At 36.3% G+C, this 17,606-nt stretch overlaps 3 protein-coding genes across 4 annotated transcripts; 2 read left to right on the forward strand and 1 right to left on the reverse strand.

The window, feature by feature from the left end:
* Positions 1-2,785: 2,785 nt before the first annotated feature.
* On the forward strand, positions 2,786-5,723 carry LOC130747907 (cytochrome b5 domain-containing protein RLF-like). 2 transcript variants are annotated; one of them, XM_057600962.1, is made up of 6 exons: positions 2,786-2,929; positions 3,089-3,171; positions 3,350-3,758; positions 4,420-4,554; positions 4,671-4,721; positions 5,430-5,723. In XM_057600962.1, the coding sequence occupies exons 2-6, from the start codon at positions 3,139-3,141 to the stop codon at positions 5,504-5,506; spliced, it is 705 nt and encodes a 234-aa protein (XP_057456945.1). In that variant the 5' UTR covers positions 2,786-2,929; positions 3,089-3,138; the 3' UTR covers positions 5,507-5,723. The 2 variants fall into 2 exon arrangements, with proteins under 2 accessions (XP_057456945.1, XP_057456946.1); XM_057600963.1 differs by having other exon boundaries at positions 2,852-2,929; positions 3,104-3,171.
* Positions 5,724-6,642: 919 nt separating this feature from the next.
* On the reverse strand, positions 6,643-8,149 carry LOC130745109 (BTB/POZ domain-containing protein At2g46260-like). The gene has a single exon (XM_057597251.1). It carries the CDS (start codon positions 8,147-8,149, stop codon positions 6,734-6,736), a length of 1,416 nt encoding a protein of 471 aa, XP_057453234.1. The 3' UTR covers positions 6,643-6,733.
* Positions 8,150-10,372: 2,223 nt separating this feature from the next.
* Positions 10,373-15,140, forward strand: LOC130745110 (BTB/POZ domain-containing protein At2g46260-like). Its single transcript, XM_057597252.1, has 4 exons — positions 10,373-10,568; positions 10,634-10,854; positions 13,963-14,020; positions 14,110-15,140. The coding sequence occupies exons 1-4, from the start codon at positions 10,373-10,375 to the stop codon at positions 15,138-15,140; spliced, it is 1,506 nt and encodes a 501-aa protein (XP_057453235.1).
* The last annotated feature ends 2,466 nt before the right edge of the window (positions 15,141-17,606 follow it).

The following is a 17,606-nucleotide window of genomic DNA, read 5'->3' on the forward strand; positions in this document are numbered from 1 at the left end:
ATCGAACGAGTGAGCACACATTATCACAATGTCACCCTTACACTATGTTTGCTAAGCATGAGATAGAGGAGAGAGAGTTTGAAGAGAGAGAGATAGGCAAGAGATGAAGAAAAAATCTTGTTTGGTTCTATTTTACTGTAGATGAGAGAGAGTTTGAGGGAACCAAAAATCCACTTTTTGTGTCTTCGCTATTTGCGAAGAAACTGAATCTGCCAGACTTTTTTTTTTCTTTTTCTGTTATGTCCAAAACAGTGGGGTTGCTAAACCGCCACATTAGGCTTCTTAGCCGCCACAAATGTCTTTATATTTTTAAAAAATACTTTTCTAACATAAAAATTAATATTTTCTCTCTCTTCCACCTCATTCTTTCTCTTCTCTCTCTTCTATCTCTATCATAACAAACAACCTTAAAATCTACTCTATTTCTCACTTATTTTTCTCTACTCAACTTCTCTCTTCTCTATTCTTTCTTCTCTATCTCTCTCTACTCTACCAAACAAAGTGTTAAAGTTTGGCATGGTCTACAAAGCGATTATGAGCAATGTTTTGAAAATTAGGCCGATCATACTGAATTGGTAAAGTTACTGGTTTAAAGTTCAATGATGAACCGCAATTGAATTTTTAACAATTAACTAATATTGTTTATTTTTATAATATGATATTAGTTAATTAAATTTTATAATATGATATTATATTTAATAAAAATATGATATTGTAGAATAAAATGAATTTTAATAATCAAAGACTTAAGTGCTGTGGGGACAAGGGTCAACCATCAACTATCAAGTCTACTCTTCTTATCAAATATATTTTTTGTTTGACATGCACTAGTGTAGTGTGAGCTGTGTGTGAGTGGAGAGCCGAATTGATAAATTTTCCAACTTTTATTTTTGAATCCAATTTGGTTTATAATGCTTTTAGCATCTGGTTCCCTCTGCGAGTAGGGGCGGACCCACAGCCAGCCCAGGGGTTTAGTTGATTCGGTAGTGTTGTTTTAAACCTAGTATTTCGATTGTGGATTGATTTATATTATGAAGTTTTTTTTTAACTAGTAGTACGAAGTTATGGATATTCTTATTATTCAATATTACCTTATATATTTATTTTAAAATGATATTATTTAATTTATAGCGGCTATACCGGTTAGACCACGATTCAACTACGATTGAACCAATGAACCGTGAACCAGTGCCCTCACCGGTTTGGTCACCGGTCCGGTTTTAATAACCTTGCTGATTTCTCTCACACAATACACCACAAACACTCTCACTTAGGTCTGGCTGTCATCAACGCGCACCACCACCACGCCGGCCGCCACACCACCACTGTCCACCACCATACCAGTCCAACCGCCCCACTTCCTCTGGCTTTGCGGTTCTACATACTACAGGTATGACTGATTTCCCTAACCCTAAATGGCAAAATTGATTTCCTTTCTCTTCTCTTTTCTTAAACTTGATTTCCCTAATTGATTTCCTTTCTTTCTCTTCTCCTTTCTCAAGCTTGATTTCCCTAAATTAAGTTCCTTTCTCTTCTCCTATCCTTAAACTTATTCAATTATTCTCTTCCATGTTTCTACAAAGTTTATCATTAGGCTGGTAATAATTTTGTAGTAACCCTCGACATTGAGTGTGATGCACAGTGGGAGTCTACAACTACAAATGCTTAATTGACATTTTTATTGGAAATATTCAAGTCTTTATATCACAAAAAGAAGGAAATTATAGGTTCTTCTCCATTGCTAGCTCTTTAACAAGGAACAATTAAGTCTTCTTAGCTCTTCTGTGATTTCCTTGAAGCTACTGCACTATGCCTATTTGAATCATGTCTGTTCTGTGAAGTTTCTAAATTAATGTGCGCATCGTGGCTCTAGGGAATGCTGCTATCAACATCCTGCTTTTTGTGGGTACTACATTTCCTTTGCTTTTGTTGTTCGTAGTACACACCTGGTACTATGTCGTGGGTGTATTGAAGGAGGGTTTTTATTAATTTGTGCTGCTGCTGTGGGGATAGTGGACTGGCTTGGGATTTTTTACCGAGGCACAATCAATTAGAATTTTTATGGGTTTCTTCTAGAGTGCCATTTACAATCTGCAACCACCATTGAAGTAGCAAGTGTAGCAAAGCAGAGCAAATGTGTCTGTGTCATATTATAGGATCCGGATTGAATTGAATTGATAATATCATCTATTGTGGTGGCTTAAATCTGCACCAGTATTCATTTTTAACATAATTTTTGGCTTTCAATGATTTCCTCATCCATGAATTCTTTGGTTGTATTCATAATTACTACAGGTGAAGAGTTCTTGAGTTGGTAAAGATTAAAATGAACTCTCTTAGTCTAGTTTGCCGTGATGTCTGTGATTTAAAATGCTTCCAGAGTTAAACCTGTTGAACCAGCATGCTTTAATTTGCTTAATATTTTTTTATGTGGTGTTATTATACAGCAATTGAGGCAAAAGTGGCTTAGCTACCATGTACCTACATATCTCTTAACTCTCATGAAATGGTGGTAATCGTAGTGAGATAGCAGTTTGAACACCCCCACCTCACCCTACCTTTGAGATTGCAGTTTGATCATTTGATATTGGAAAATCCATTTCTTATGACATACTTCGTAGTTTGTAGCTCAAGATTGTGATTTTGAAGACTAAGTTCGGGAACTAGATACAACAAACAGAGTCCAAATAAAGCATACACATTCACTCAAATCAATAAAAAGAAAATACAAATGGGCTTTTTGTTTCTTTCAATGAAAGAACAAGACTTAACATTCAGGCTTTTTTGTTGGAACTGATCCATGAGGCCCATTCTGAATTTTCTTCCATTTTCTTTCCTCTTTCACAGTCTTCTCTTCAACCTTCTTCCATTCCATACGCGATCGAACACTGCCCCAATTCCATTGCTTCTTCTCTTCTCCGTCCAAATTGTAAGATGCTTTTGATTCTCTTCCCTCAAATTCAATCGAAAAAAGTGATAATTTCTTCTTCTTTTTCTTCAATTATAGGCTCAATTCTGTGTCGTTATTGATTTGTATGATTATGAAGCAGCATCATTTTCGTTATTAATCGCAATTCTTCATTTCTAGATCATTTAATTGCAGCAAATTCATATCAGAATCTCTGGTTGTAGTCTGAAATGGACACTGGTGATGATTTCACATTTTGTCAGGTAATTAATTAAGAGCAATGCTACTTTCTGGAATCTAGACAGTGAAATTATTATCATATAGCACTTTTTTCATTTCTTTTTACAAAAAGTTAGTTTTTTTATGTTGATTTTCATTTGGGTGATTTTCACTTTGGAAAGCATTATTCTTTTTTTCTAATTCAGTATCATGGTTGTATAGGTAAGTTCACATGTGGATGGGGATGGTTCTGAAACAAACAAGCTTGTTTCAAATATTGCTGATATTTCCATTAAAGAAGAATCCTCAAATACAAGTAGTAGTAGTAGTAGTAGTAATACAAGTAACACTGGTTTATTGTGGAAGGATGGTTTGCCGAATGATTCGAACTCTAGAAAGGAGAGTACAATTGGTTCTTTGTCTTTCAGTGTAGTTAACACAGCTTCAAATCAGCCAAGTGAATTGTCTTCGAAATTGGTACCGAGCAATGCTGAGAATTCGCCGCCTCAGGAGTCACCGGAACAGATGATTTCTGCTAAAAAGCCGATTGTCCGGACCAAAGTTCCTTTTGAAAAAGGATACAGTCAAATGGACTGGCTCAAGCTCACCCGAACACATCCTGACCTTGCAGGTTCTCATGCTGAAGTTTTAATGTCGATTGTTCTTAGCATGTCTGGTTTCACGGAAATATTATCTAGAATCATTTTTAGTCATAAGCTATTGAGTAACATCCATTAGATTTTGTGCAAATTGTGAAACCAAAGATGTTATCTATTGGCCCTTTTATTGAAACATCTATTCTAACTAATTAGAGGTTTGTAACACCAGAATACTAGAAGGAGTTAAGTGCTAATGGTTGTCTTATTTTCTTCTTGAGCTTCTGTTTAAATGTTTCCATTGCAAATGCCAGCATGGTAGTAATTCCTTCCAATACCTAACTTTGTTTGGAAATATTTCTATGATTGATTCTAAAATTAAAATCAATTTTGGAGAGAAGTTCTGTGATTAGTTTTTGGGTTTCATAATTGATTTTGAAAAAAAGAAGCTGATCCAAACATGCTATTTGTTGTCTATCCAAAAGCAAGCCAACCACATGTACATCCATATATAAGAGTTTACTTTAACTCCTAGTTGCTTTTATTATGTATTTGCCAAAGAAGCCACTGGCAGGAACATTTAGTTTATGGTTACCACTTGTTTATGTGAACTTGTTAGTTCTTTGCCTGTCATTACTCACTACTATTAACATTGAGAGGTGATCAGTGATGTATTAATCTCATATTATATTCCAGGTTTAAAAGGACAGTCTAACAGGAGACTTATTTCTAAGGATGATGTTAAAAAACACCAAACCGAGGGCCACATGTGGACTGTATTAAAAGGCCGTGTTTACAATATATCTCCATATATGAAGTTTCACCCTGGAGGTACAGCTATCAGCTTATTCTGCAGGTTTATATATAACATTTTATATTTCTTATTACTATTTTCATTAAAATTGTATATCCATTTCCTTTTTCCAAATAAAAATAAAAAATCCCAGGTGTTGATATGCTAATGAAGGCAGTGGGAAAAGATTGCACATCTCTATTCAGTATCCTTTTTGTGATTTCCTGATAAGTTTGTGAAATACTTCATTCATCTGTTTCTATTAATTTACTGTTAACATTGGATATTTAGCTCTGGTTTTCTCCACTCATTAGTTATTATGTCAATTGTTCAATGTATGGATTGCATCTGACATGAAAATGCTAGTTAACATCAATAAATGCTTCTAACATGTTTTCTTATATCTTAGCTATATATTATCTGAGGAATTGAACTTAAGAGAAAAGTTATATAATATGAAGTTGGAGCTTGGACACTTTTCTAGAGATAAATCTACCTACTTTAGAGGTGTTTGGTGAGTGGAGACAGAGATCTTAGATTCCCAAATGCTTGGGATCCTACTTAAAAGATGTTTGTGTATAGAGATAGTACATAAAAAAAGTCAATGATTTTTATGTTTGAGAAATCATGACCAGCAATCAGTATGGGGATTTTTGAATGTTTTGTGTTTATCATACTAAAATAAGCTCTGAATATGATTCTAGTACTTTCTAATGGAGATAAATGTCATATACTTGGGAATGTTTTGTGTTCATCTGTTTTTATTATTCCTTTTTTTTTTCATGTACATGTCATATGCTCATGATTCAAGTTGCAGCTTAGTTGCCAAGGGCATGTTCATCTGTTCCCCATAATTTATACAGTTTTTGTTCTTTAAGAACTGCTTGCTGCCTTATCCTTAATCCTGTATTAGATAAATACCATGCATGGGTTAACGCTGAATTCTTATTGGAGAAATGCCTTGTGGGCATCTTAGATGAAGGTCAATGAAGAAAGATCAGTTTTATTGTAATAGTGAATAATCACATGAGCTAGCCTTGGTTCTGAGTCTGTTATACCTCTTCCTGGTCCCTCTTCTATTTACGGCCAGGGACCATTTGCCATACAGTTTATGGTTCAATACAGTTATTTTGTCCCCCATGTTCATGTACGGACAAATTTGGGGTTTAATTAAAAATAAATACATGCAGAGGACTTCTTCCCTTAAGACTACTAGCCCTAGCCCAATAAGTTTTTATAAGGAACAAGTTTAGCACTTTATTCAATGACGATAAGGTACAATATATTGCAATTCACAACATGTTCAAATTGCTGACATTGATAAAGAATATGAATTCATTTTTCTAGACTTGATAAGGTATTAGCTTAGAAAGGCACTGTTAACATATGCAAAAAATCATATACTGCACAAATAATTTTCTATATAACTGAGTAAATTTTTAAATTTCAACAAAGTCGTCCTGATCATCGTCTAGCCTAGTCCAAATCCGAAAAGAATAAGGTGGGATGATTAATTGCTTGAAGTATGAGCTCCATTCAGCTTCTTTTAACAAACTCAAGAGATGAGTCATAGGGATAGTTTCTAAAAATTTCGCTCTGCATTATTCTGATTATTGCACCCAAGAATGATAGGAATGACGAATCATGTTAACCACTCTGAAAATCCAAAATGCTGAATTGGTCAACTTGCGTGGCCATCATTCATTTTCTATAATTGGAGCATATTTACAAACACCTTGTAAGCAGCTCCAAGATCCATCCGGATCAAACAGCCAAGTGAATACAACTGTCTGAAACCATCCACATCATCCATCGACATACATGTTAGAGATTTATGTTTTCTCTCAAATTCGTGATCTTCCTTATGTTGCAGTCAATAGAATTGGCACTTCATTCCAAAGTTGCTCGTAAATGTTGAATTGCTTGAAACTTCTTGCGTTGCTGCACGCGCATCTAAACAATAATAGAGGACAGGAAATATGGACAGAAGATTTTTGTGATCTTACCAATAACAAGTTTCCAGTAAAAAACTAGCAATAAATTAAGAAAGAGCAACAACTGAATATAACACTAGCATTTGCATATTATCTAGTGCATAGTGCCTAGGCCTTGGTATTAAAGTTGTACAAAATTTGTAAGTACTTTAACGGGAAATAAGAAATTAAAACGCTACCAACTAGAATAAAAAATTCATAAACAGAAATCGGGGTTCAATGGTTAGTCATGTTGGATGGTGAGACTGGCTCTAAGATAGAGAACATCGTTAATGAAAAAACGACTATCCTCAGCAATGAACGAATCCCATGATTCAATAAACAAGTTTTTATCGCCAACAACCTTGCCCCCAATAAATGTAAAAATGCCATATTGCTGAAAAGCAAACTTGTCCTCCATTGTCTTGGACCTTGCAGCAAATTGATATTCCACAGTCAAGCTTTCTGAACTATTTTCTTGCATTCCCAAAAACAGTCCAAAGCATAAGTCATCCTCCAGTTCGTCGATGTTGCATTCTGCAGATAGAAAAAACCCTTGTCCGCCTAAATGGAATGTCTGAGAATACAGTCGGCCAGATGGAAACAAGGTGGCACACTCCTCTCGCTTCAGATTGAAGTACACCACACACTGCTGCAAGGGAAATTCAAATTCTACCACCTTGACAGGGTGATACATATAGTTATATGCCCTCCCCACAAAACGATGATGGTTTAACTCTTCTGCTGCCAGTAATTGTTGGCGTTGGAGATGTAGAGCCTTCGCCTTGAAAATTAGAGCTTCAAGTACAAGCTGTTTAAAGTCACAATCACAGGTTAAGACCTCCTTAAGTTTTTGGTTTGTCATAAAAGGGAAGCGAATTAAAGGCCCAAGGCGTGTGCCCATAACTTCTCGCCTCTCTTCCTGATCCTGATTGTTGTAATGTTGTCTAGCCCACTTTAATACAAAGTCATATACAACATCTTCTGATTCAACCTGTAGATCATCACTAGCCAAGATTACCTCTATTCCAGAAAGAGGCAAGGCCATAACCTCTTCCTGTAACTTGGTTATATCGTTGTATTGGTCAACAAGACACTGCTTTGCAGCATCAATCAATGGTTGGAATACATCGGTATAAGAAAGCTGCTTGAGGCAAAGTAATGTGGAGGGCGAATTTCGCAATAACCAGTTACTACAATATCTGATGCATGAAGGGACTTGAAATTTTTCAGCAGCTATAAGCACATCAAAAACACCAGGTGCTGCAGTAATATTCAATGTATTCGTGTACATAAAACTCAATAGCTCCATAAGAGCATCTTCTTCAGATGCATTAATCCTGAGGGTGGCATGTCTCTGTTGTGACTCCATCATCCCATTTGAGAAAAGCTTGTAGAAGAAAGGGCTTTTAGCAGCCAGGATAGCAGAATTGACATGCAATTTTTTAGAGATGGCGACGGTGGCAGTGTCTGAATTAGGTGGCGGCGCATCAACCGAGTCGTTTAAAACTTGTTTATCAAGCAATGTTGTAAGGTCAGCGATGGTGGTGACACTGACACTATTTGGCATGATCTCAATCCGGAGAAGCCTGTCGGAGAAATTGGCGTCATTGAAAGCGAAGGTGAAATCAAGTTCAGAAGAAGACCACTCAAACTCCATCACCAAGGTCGAATCAGGAAAGAAGAGGAAACCCCTAAATATAATGTACTAAAATGTTTTATAATGACCACTAATTACTAATATTAATATTTTTGCACGCCATAAAAAAAATCTAATACATAAGATAAGGGCCCACTAATTATGATCACTAATTATTAATATTAATATTTTTGCACCCCATCTAATCTAATACATAAGATAAGGGTCCGTCTAATATTTATGTTACCACTAATGTTTCTTTTAATAAATAGGAAAGCGTGGGGAGAATATCATTTTTCATGTGTCAACAAACTCTCTCAAGTCTCACCTATATGAACCCATTATTATCCCTCTCTGGACTCATGATTCAATTCACAGTTCTAATTCTGATGGAGTCTGAGTGGTCCCGTGGTGGCTCTTCTTCTGATGGCTTCGATTTCAATGACCCGCCTGATTCAGTCGTCAGTGCCACTACCATCTCAGTTTGCAAGAAGAAACCAAGCCAAAATAGTCTATTACTCTCTCTAATCTATCTCTCTCCATTTCTGTTATTTATCTGTTACACTTATATGGTTTTAACATGTTAATATAGGTGATGAAACTGCAAACCACTATGATTCAAACTGGACCATGGATTGTTCTACAGTCAGACTTAAAACACTGCATATCAGTTCTCATATCCTACCTTTCTTCTATAAGGTAGATATCATATTATGTATAGTTCATCCAAAAATATGTTTAATTTGCATAGTATTTTATTTTTTATTTTATTATTGCAGCTTTTCTCATATGGGATGAGTGAGTCAGAGCACACACATGTTAGGATTAAGCTATCTGGTAACTTCTTATGTCTTTGCATATATGATCATTTTAATTTTTATTAATTAGGTTCTTTTGCATTACAGGTAATACCTTGAATATTACTGGCAGCGCCAACATTGCTAGATGTGCTTATGGCTACGGATAAATTTGAAGTCTCTTCATGCATGAATTATTGTCGCTAGTTATTGCGAAATTCAGTACCCATGACACTTGACTATATTCATGGGTTTTATGCGATGATCATTTCTCAAGTTTTTGTCCATCTTATGCAACTTCATCAAAATTTTGTCTAACTAACAACATACGCCAGAGTAATGATATATAACACCTCATTTTTAAAACACTTTGTTTCCACCTCTTTTTGTTTCTATCTCTCTCTTCTTATCATTTATCACATCTCATATTTTCTCTCTCTTACTTTTTCTTTTTTATTCCTATCTCTTTCCTCATTCCACCTCTTCCACCTCAAATGAGAGGTGTGTAAATAATATTATTGAATACGCCACGTGAAGTTGCCAATAAAAGTGAGCTAACTACAGTGATAAATAGTTTAATTATGATTATGGAGTGCAAGAGAAGAGAAATGCTAAAGCCTCCGAAAGTGCATCCTTCGAACCCCGTCTGTTGTACGTCACGATTTTTTACTCTTTATCAATTTTCCAAACTTACCCTTTGTAGTCCGCGACAAATTTTACTCCTTCAAACTATTTTCAACAGCAACGTAACTTCAGCAAGAGTGCAATTTCCATATACAGTAGTAGTAGTATTGTTGTTTGTAATTTCAATCAACAGCACGTAATGGATATAATTCCAAAAATAATTTTTTTAATGGATAGAAATAATGAAAACTTTGATGAGTCACATGAGCAGGTAGCTAGCTAGAGAACACCAAGCAAGCATTAAGATATTGATAGAGTGACAAGTAAATATCTATCCCGTCGATGCAATATAATATCATAAATTAAATTTAACCTTGGTGTAAATGTTTAATATAATTTATTTTTTAAACAAGTAGCTAGTTGAATGTTGTATATATTTTCAACATTTTGAATTGTATTACTTATTAGTCATCCTAATCGCTTAATGAGCCTATGATGAGTCGAGAAACCTTAGTTAGGAAGAAATTAAACCTTAGTTAAGAAAAGAAAAAAAGAGGTTCAATTTTGGTATGAGATCGTCTTTTCCTAAAATAATAAAAAGCCTTAAGGTCGTCACCGATATTATTTTCTTAAAATCAAATATGGTGATACGATTAGTTGCTAGCTGAAGAAGAATATTACTAATAATGTGTGTGTGCATGTGGTGTTGCCGTGTGCAGTGTGTGAAACCGTAGCCTTAGGATGCAGGTATATATATAGTCTTCTCTTGTCTTGTTTCTTTAATTTCTTATGTTCTTCATTCGGTTGGTTTTTCACTTTTGAGATGGCTGATGATTATCCTGGCTGGGTTGAATATGACCTGGATGATGTTGCAAACAGCAGCGACGATGATGAACCGAAATATGATGCTGGTGATCCCGTGCCTTATAAAGGTGGGGGAGAGGACATCCCAGATGCAAACTACATTGATCCTTATAAGGAATTGGAGGATGCCTATTTTTCCTCCTTAGGTGCTCAAGGCAAAGCGACGTCTGCCCTTGAAGCAGCTGAAAAGGCTGCCAAAATCTGGTTAATTCTCTGGAAGCTTCAGCAGCTGAGGCTGAGCTCTTGGCAGTTAGACGTTTGCTGGAGAAGTGCGAGCGGGCTTCAAACCGTGCAAAATATCTTGCCGACCGTCTTACCGAGCAGGTCCAAGAGACCTCTGTGGATAAAGCCCTAGGGATCGCCGAAAAGACCAGCGAAGCCGAATCAACTGTGGCTGCCTACAGAGCTGAAGCCTACCGCGCACTTTCACAGATTGAGGCGGTCATCAACCGAAATTGAATGATTATATATGTACGTATATAGGAATATAATACATATAATAGGCCACATAAATAACTGGGTTATGGCAGATGCATGCATATATATATAACTAACTAAATTGATTAGAATATGATTATAGACGTAAGGGGTGGTCATAGGAAATGCTTGCTTTAACTTCATGTAAATAGTACCTATCTAGCTATTTTCTGTGCAGTTTAAGATTACTGAATAGTAATAGTGGAGAAACAAACATCCATATAATGTACTTTTCGGCATTAGAGGCAATACAAATATATGATTTCATGTATTTTATTTTCATGGACTATGATTTTGTTACCTTAAGTTTAATATGAATTATGTAAAAGGTGGAATTTAACACGTTAGTTTTAACGTTTGAGTTTTGGAAAAATTCATAAGTATGTTTTCACATTAATTGCCTAGAAATATATTTAATTCAAAGTAAAAGCACATTCTAGTAAATTCAAAGTCTAAACAGACTAAGGCTTTGTTTGGGGTGGTTTTTAGTTTTATACTTTTTTTAAAATCAAAACCATTTTTAGTTTTTATAATTTTGAAAACTTGTTCTAAAACACGTTCTTAATTTAATTTTTATTAATCTAAAATCATGGCTTTTCAAAAAGAAACCCACGAGCAGAATACATATATAGCTTTTTCCAAAGACCCCAAATTATTTTCTTCTTCAACTACGATTAGCAAAAAATAAGTAAAAATTCCTATCTTCTTTCACCCTTTCAAACAAAAAAGAAACGGTCTCTTCTTCCTATCTTACTGTTCTTGTACTATAAAAATTGGAAAGTAATTACTAAAGATAAAAACAAAGGAAAAAAGGGTGAGAATGAATACAGAGATGATGCACGTGGGAGAGAGAAAGTGAAAACCAATTGAAAGTGTAAAAAATGGAATATATGCTAAGAGACAGATGCCTACATTACGCGCGTGGTCCACGTACTGGAACTTTAAAACGGAAACGGTAAAATGAAAACCATTTATTAAAAGTGTTTTAAAACTGGCTTAAAAGTAAAATCACCACCAGTTTTGCCGAACAGGTTTTGTTAAAAACCAGCCAGAAACCACAACTACCCCAAACATGCCTTAGTTTCTTACAATTTTGAAATCCACACGTCTCAAATTTTGGTTCCTAAAACATGGTTGTTTGCCCAATATTTTGGCCCAAGAAAGAAAAACGCATTCAGCCCAAAACTCTCGAGGAAGTCGAATTCTGACTAAAGAAAGGAAGAGGAAGTTGCACCAAGTTAATGGGGCGGCAAAACTCGACAACAACAATTACTGTTAAACACAGGCACATGTAACACGTGCCACATTGACCAAGTCAAATTCCCCCCACGATGGTCGAAAACATGGCCAGGAAACGGTTGGAGCAGTTGAAGCACACGATCTCCACCACCATGCGCAGAACTTCCGGAGCAAGCATTAGATCGTGGGAGAAACCAGACCCACTAACCTATCCACTGAGAAAAAAAAAAAAAAACCGTCAAGGACACGCAGAGCACGAAACTCTATAAATAGGAGAATCCAATTCAGAAAGAAGGTTCCCAACTCAAACTCTGAAAAATTCACCAGAAAGCTCTAATGTCCGCATCAATGAGACTCAAGGAGCAAGACGTGATGATGAAGGAGTACGTTGCAGAACCAACACTTTAGTTTCCCTGCATTTCAGCTTGTTGATTTCCAGTTCTTTTGTGCAGTTTGTTTGTCGAAATCTGCAGTTCATGTAGTTTTCATGTTATTTTAGTTTGTTTGACTGTTTTGTAATCGACTCGTATTCAATAAATTCCAGTTTCATCTGAGCTGCTTGTTATTGTCGAAAACACATTCATGTACACACAACACTTTGGCAAAGCGTTTTCTCAAAAGGACCCTGAAATCTAAACTTCCTTTAGTCGAACTAAGAGGATATTTGTTTACCAAAAATCCGTGTAAACAAATTGGCACACCTGGTGGGACCATTTTTGTGAAAACTAAGTTTTACAGAAGCGTTTTGTGTGTTTTGTTTGCTGCATGCTATTTGGTATTTGCTACTTGCCTTGATTGTGATTTATATGCACCTGAGAAGTGGTAAGACTATAAGTATGGCAAGCAATCGAGGGAGGACTTCCCCCCAAGGGTCTAACGTGGGCAATCAGGGTAGTCCCGGGGGAAGTAGTGGTAATAATAATGAAGAAGTGTCTACTGGAATGGGGCATGGCACCACTATGCCAACCCAGAATGTAGCAATTTCTGCAGTTGCAGAAATGCCTGTATCTACATCAGTACAGGCACAAATTGTTCCAACAGTTACGAGGGAAAACATGCCTTATGGTATGCCTACGTCTATGATGCAAGGCATACAAGGCACGTATTCGACGTTCCCTGAAAATGTTCCTCCATTCGGCATACCCCCTTTTGGGGCAAATGGAACAATGCTAAATTTGGGGAGTCGAGTTAGCCCTTCTATTCCTGGATCTAGTTCACAAATTTATTTATCTACAGGTATGAACACTGGTTCACTTCAAGCCATTAGGCAGCAAGTAGATGATAGTAACCATGAAATGGTTAACATGTTATCTCGACAGATAGGTGAGCTAATCAACCCTGTGCTCCAAAATAATAATGCCAATAATCAGCATTTGGCACGACAGATGGATCGTTTGGCGACAGCCCTGGGGGCACCAGTCGAGATCCAATCGGCGCCAGGGATTAACCAAATCCCGTTGCCTAATTCAATCTTCTTCTGATGGCTTCGATTTCAATGACCCGCTTGATTCAGTCGTCAGTGCCACTACCATCTCAGTTTGCAAGAAGAAACCACGCCAAAATGGTCTATTACTCTCTCTAATCTATCTCTCTCCATTTCTGTTATTTTTCTGTTACACTTATATGGTTTTAACATGTTAATATAGGTGATGAAACTGCAAACCACTATGATTCAAACTGGACCATGGATTGTTCTACAGTCAGACTTAAAACACTGCATATCAGTTCTCATATCCTACCTTTCTTCTATAAGGTAGATATCAGATTATGTATAGTTCATCCAAAAATATGTTTAATTTGCATAGCATTTTATTTTTTATTTTATTATTGCAGCTTTTCTCATATGGGATGAGTGAGTCAGAGCACACACATGTTAGGATTAAGCTATCTGGTAACTTCTTATGTCTTTGCATATATGATAATTTTAATTTTTATTAATTAGGTCACTAAATTAAATGCCATATTTCTTTTGCATTACAGGTGATACCTTGAATATTACTGCAGCGCCAGCATTGCTAGATGTGCTTATGGCTGCGGACAAATTTGAAGTCTCTTCATGCATGAATTATTGTCACCAGTTATTGCGAAATTCAGTACCCATGACACTTGACTCTGCATTACTTTACCTGGAGCAGCTTCCTCATACCGATAAAGTCCAATCACTGATTGATGCTGCAAAGCTTTATCTTGTTGACCGATACAAGGATATAACCAAGTTCCAGGAAGAGGTTATGACCTTGCCTCTTTCGGGAATAGAGGCAATTTTGGCTAGTGACGATCTCCAAGTTGGATCAGAAAATTGTGTATATGACATTGTATTAATGTGGGTTAGAAAACATTACAACGGACTGAAAGAAAGGCAAGAAGTTTTGGGTACACGGCTTGCGCGATTAATTCGCTTCCCTTATATGACATGCCAAAAGCTTGAGACGGTCTTAACTTGTGATGACTTTGCACATAACGATGCTTTTGAGCTTGTACTTGAAGCCTTACTTTTGAAAGCAGAGGCTCAACAATCCCTCACAACATTTGCTTTGAATTGTCGTTTTGTGAAGAGGGCATACAAGGATCTCTATGTTAAGGGGGTAGAATTTGAACTTCCCCGACAACAATGTGTGGTATACTTGGATTTGAAGCGAAAGGAGTGTACCACTTTGTTTCCATTTAGCCGTATGAAGACTCAAACATTCTATTTGGGCGCGCAAAGGTTTTTTATAGTAGCAGCATGCTGCAGAAATTCCAAGCGCAATTTCCCTTGTTTTAAACTTGCTGTGGCAATGATGAAAAACTATTCGGGAAGTTTTGTTGTGGACTGTGAATTTGCTGTAAGGTCTGGGCGAAGAAAAGAGTTTGTTGTTAACAAGCCCAAATTGCATTGTACATTCACTGGGGGGACGATTGTTGTCTTTAACTTGTTTAAGGTTTCATGGACTGAATTCATTGCTGAGAATAGTCCTTTTTTCATTAACGATGTTCTCCACCTCAAAGCCGAACTCACTATCAGACCTTGATCCCTTTAGTTCTATTTACGATGAACTTTTTATTCTAGTTGTTAGCCTTACGTTTAGCTGCGCGCTAATCTCTCATTTTCTGTTACACTGCTGTAGTAATTCTGTACAATTTTTTATTTTTTTTGAACTCATAATTCTGTACAACTTTAATACCTAGTCACTATGCACTAAATTATTTGCTAATGTTAGATAGATTTGATTTCATAATGTATAGTCATCAAGTGTCATGAGCGAATTGCGTAATAACTGGCTGCAGTGTTATCTGCAGATAATTTAGCCATAAGCACATCTAGCAAGGCAGATATTGCACTAATATTCAAGTGCGATAATTAAATTAATAAATTATAATATATATTGAGCTAGGATATGATTATTAATTAATTAAAAACAAACAATTACGATTAAATTGAGTCAGTATTTTTACTTTTTTGATTAAAATACACTCCCTTCCCCTAAGAGATGCAAATATTACACACCCTTCCCCTCTTATTTGTATTGATGGATTGCAGTCTAATAGATGCAGGAAAGACATAGCTTATATATACTAGCTAGAATAAATGTAATATGAAAGCTTGAGGTGTTATTTTTTTATTTTTATTTTTTGAGAAAAGAAGATAATATATTGAAGGATAATAATTAATAAGCTTAGGAACAAAGCTCTCCTCCCAAGTGAGCCAAAGAAAATCATAAAGGAATAAACACAAAAGCACTAAAAGAAGCAGGAAAAACAAAAACAAGAAAACAGACCTCAAAAAACCAAGCCCACACATAAACCAAGCCCATTTTCTTTACCCAGAATTGCAGGCCCACTAATTGATCGAATTCAAATTACTTTGACCCGGTTCCAAAAAATCAGTGAAGGCACAACCGGCAACGAGGTTGACTTAGGTATCACGTGACGGTGAGAGGGTACAAGGTTGGGAATCACAAAGCTTGAGGTGTTACATCATCGCCTGAAAATATATATGATATTGGAAAATTTCAAATTCATTATTGCTTTTGCTTAAACTTTGGTCCATAATGTGCTTATTGTTTTGTATTGTATGCTCCTGTAGTATATATCTTAATCGTTATATATATGGGCACCAAGAAGCCTAGCTGAATGATCCCTATGAAGATTACGACCTGTATTGTCATGAGCTGGAAGGCATCGGTGCCTACAACTCCACCATAAGAGCTCGCGGCAGAGCAAAGGCAACTCTTTCAGCTGCTGAAAAGGCCGCAAACTTCAGTTGTGGCACCGGTGGATTGAACCAAGTTGCAGCCTTTTCAGCAGCTTGAAGAGCTGCCTTTGGTCTGTCGCGAGCTCTTATAGTGGAGTTGTAGGCATCGATGCCTTCCAGCTCAGGGAAATACAAGTTGTAATCTTCATAAGGATCATTCCAGGTAGGATCCTCTTCATCAGACGAGTGATCAGACATCATCGTGATTCGTGAATGAACAAATAATATATTTTAAATTATATTTCAGTTTTCTAAATTGAAAATAAATAAAAAAATATAAATAGTTTAGGGAACAAAATGCAAAGCTTTAAAAGTTTAGGGACTAAAATTCAAAACTTACAAACTTACTAAACACATGACATGGCAGCCGTATACACTAAGCATCTTCTCATTGGTCCATAAAGAAAACCATAATTATTAAAAACCTTAGTTAAAGGAAAAAAGAGATTTAATTTTAGGATGAGATATTTTTCCTAAAATAAGAGGACCTCACCGACTTAAAGTTTTAAATGAAATATAATTAGGTGTTGGATTAAGAAAAGCAAAGAAAACCTGGTCCAACTTAGTCAAAATAGGTCAGAACCAAATCACAATGATGTGACAGGCAAGGAATGTTAATGAGAAGTAAGAAAAAACTGTGAAGAAGATTACTCGCGGCGGACCTCCATGCTCTTGCGGCCTTTTTCATAGCGTGTCTTGTTCATTCACGAATCACGATGATGTCTGATCACTCGTCCGACGAAGAGAATCCTAGCTGGAATGATCCCTATGAAGATTACGACATGTATTTCCTTGAGCTGGAAGGCATCAATGCCTACAACTCAACCGTAAGAGCTCACGACAGAGCAAAGGCAGTTCTTCAAGCTGTTGATAAGCATGAACCAAATCAAAGTGATGTGACAGGCAAGAAATTAAGTAAGAAAAATCAGTGAAGAAGGTTACTTAACTCGCGACAGAGCACCATGCATATACATACATACATACATATATATATATATATATATATATATATATATATATATATATATATAGACACACACACACACTGCTCTTGTGCCCTTTTTCATTGTTTGCCTTGTTCATTTTCTTGTTCATTTCAATCATTTGTTTAGTTCACAATGTCTGATCATTATTTTTCCTCCGACAAAGAGGATCATGATGACAATGATCCCTATGCAGCATACGACTTGTATTTCCCTCAATTGGAAGGCAATGAAGCCTACAACTCCGTCGTCACAGCTCG

This window comes from Lotus japonicus, chromosome 3 (assembly GCF_012489685.1).
Source record: "Lotus japonicus ecotype B-129 chromosome 3, LjGifu_v1.2".
In the NCBI taxonomy this organism is placed as follows: Eukaryota; Viridiplantae; Streptophyta; class Magnoliopsida; order Fabales; family Fabaceae; genus Lotus; species Lotus japonicus.

Excerpts from the sequence above, each read along its gene's own strand:
- LOC130747907 (XM_057600962.1), top strand. The coding sequence starts at position 3,139 with ATGGACACTGGTGATGATTTCACATTTTGTCAG. Across the intron at positions 3,172-3,349 it reads ATGATTTCACATTTTGTCAG|GTAAGTTCACATGTGGATGG; the intron begins GTAATTAATTAA and ends ATGGTTGTATAG. Across the intron at positions 4,555-4,670 it reads TATGAAGTTTCACCCTGGAG|GTGTTGATATGCTAATGAAG; the intron begins GTACAGCTATCA and ends AAAAAATCCCAG.
- LOC130745110 (XM_057597252.1), top strand. The coding sequence starts at position 10,373 with ATGGCTGATGATTATCCTGGCTGGGTTGAATATGACCTGGATGATGTT. Across the intron at positions 10,569-10,633 it reads TTCCTCCTTAGGTGCTCAAG|CTTCAGCAGCTGAGGCTGAG; the intron begins GCAAAGCGACGT and ends ATTCTCTGGAAG. Across the intron at positions 14,021-14,109 it reads TGTTAGGATTAAGCTATCTG|GTGATACCTTGAATATTACT; the intron begins GTAACTTCTTAT and ends TTTGCATTACAG.
- LOC130745109 (XM_057597251.1), bottom strand. The coding sequence starts at position 8,149 with ATGGAGTTTGAGTGGTCTTCTTCTGAACTTGATTTCACCTTCGCTTTC.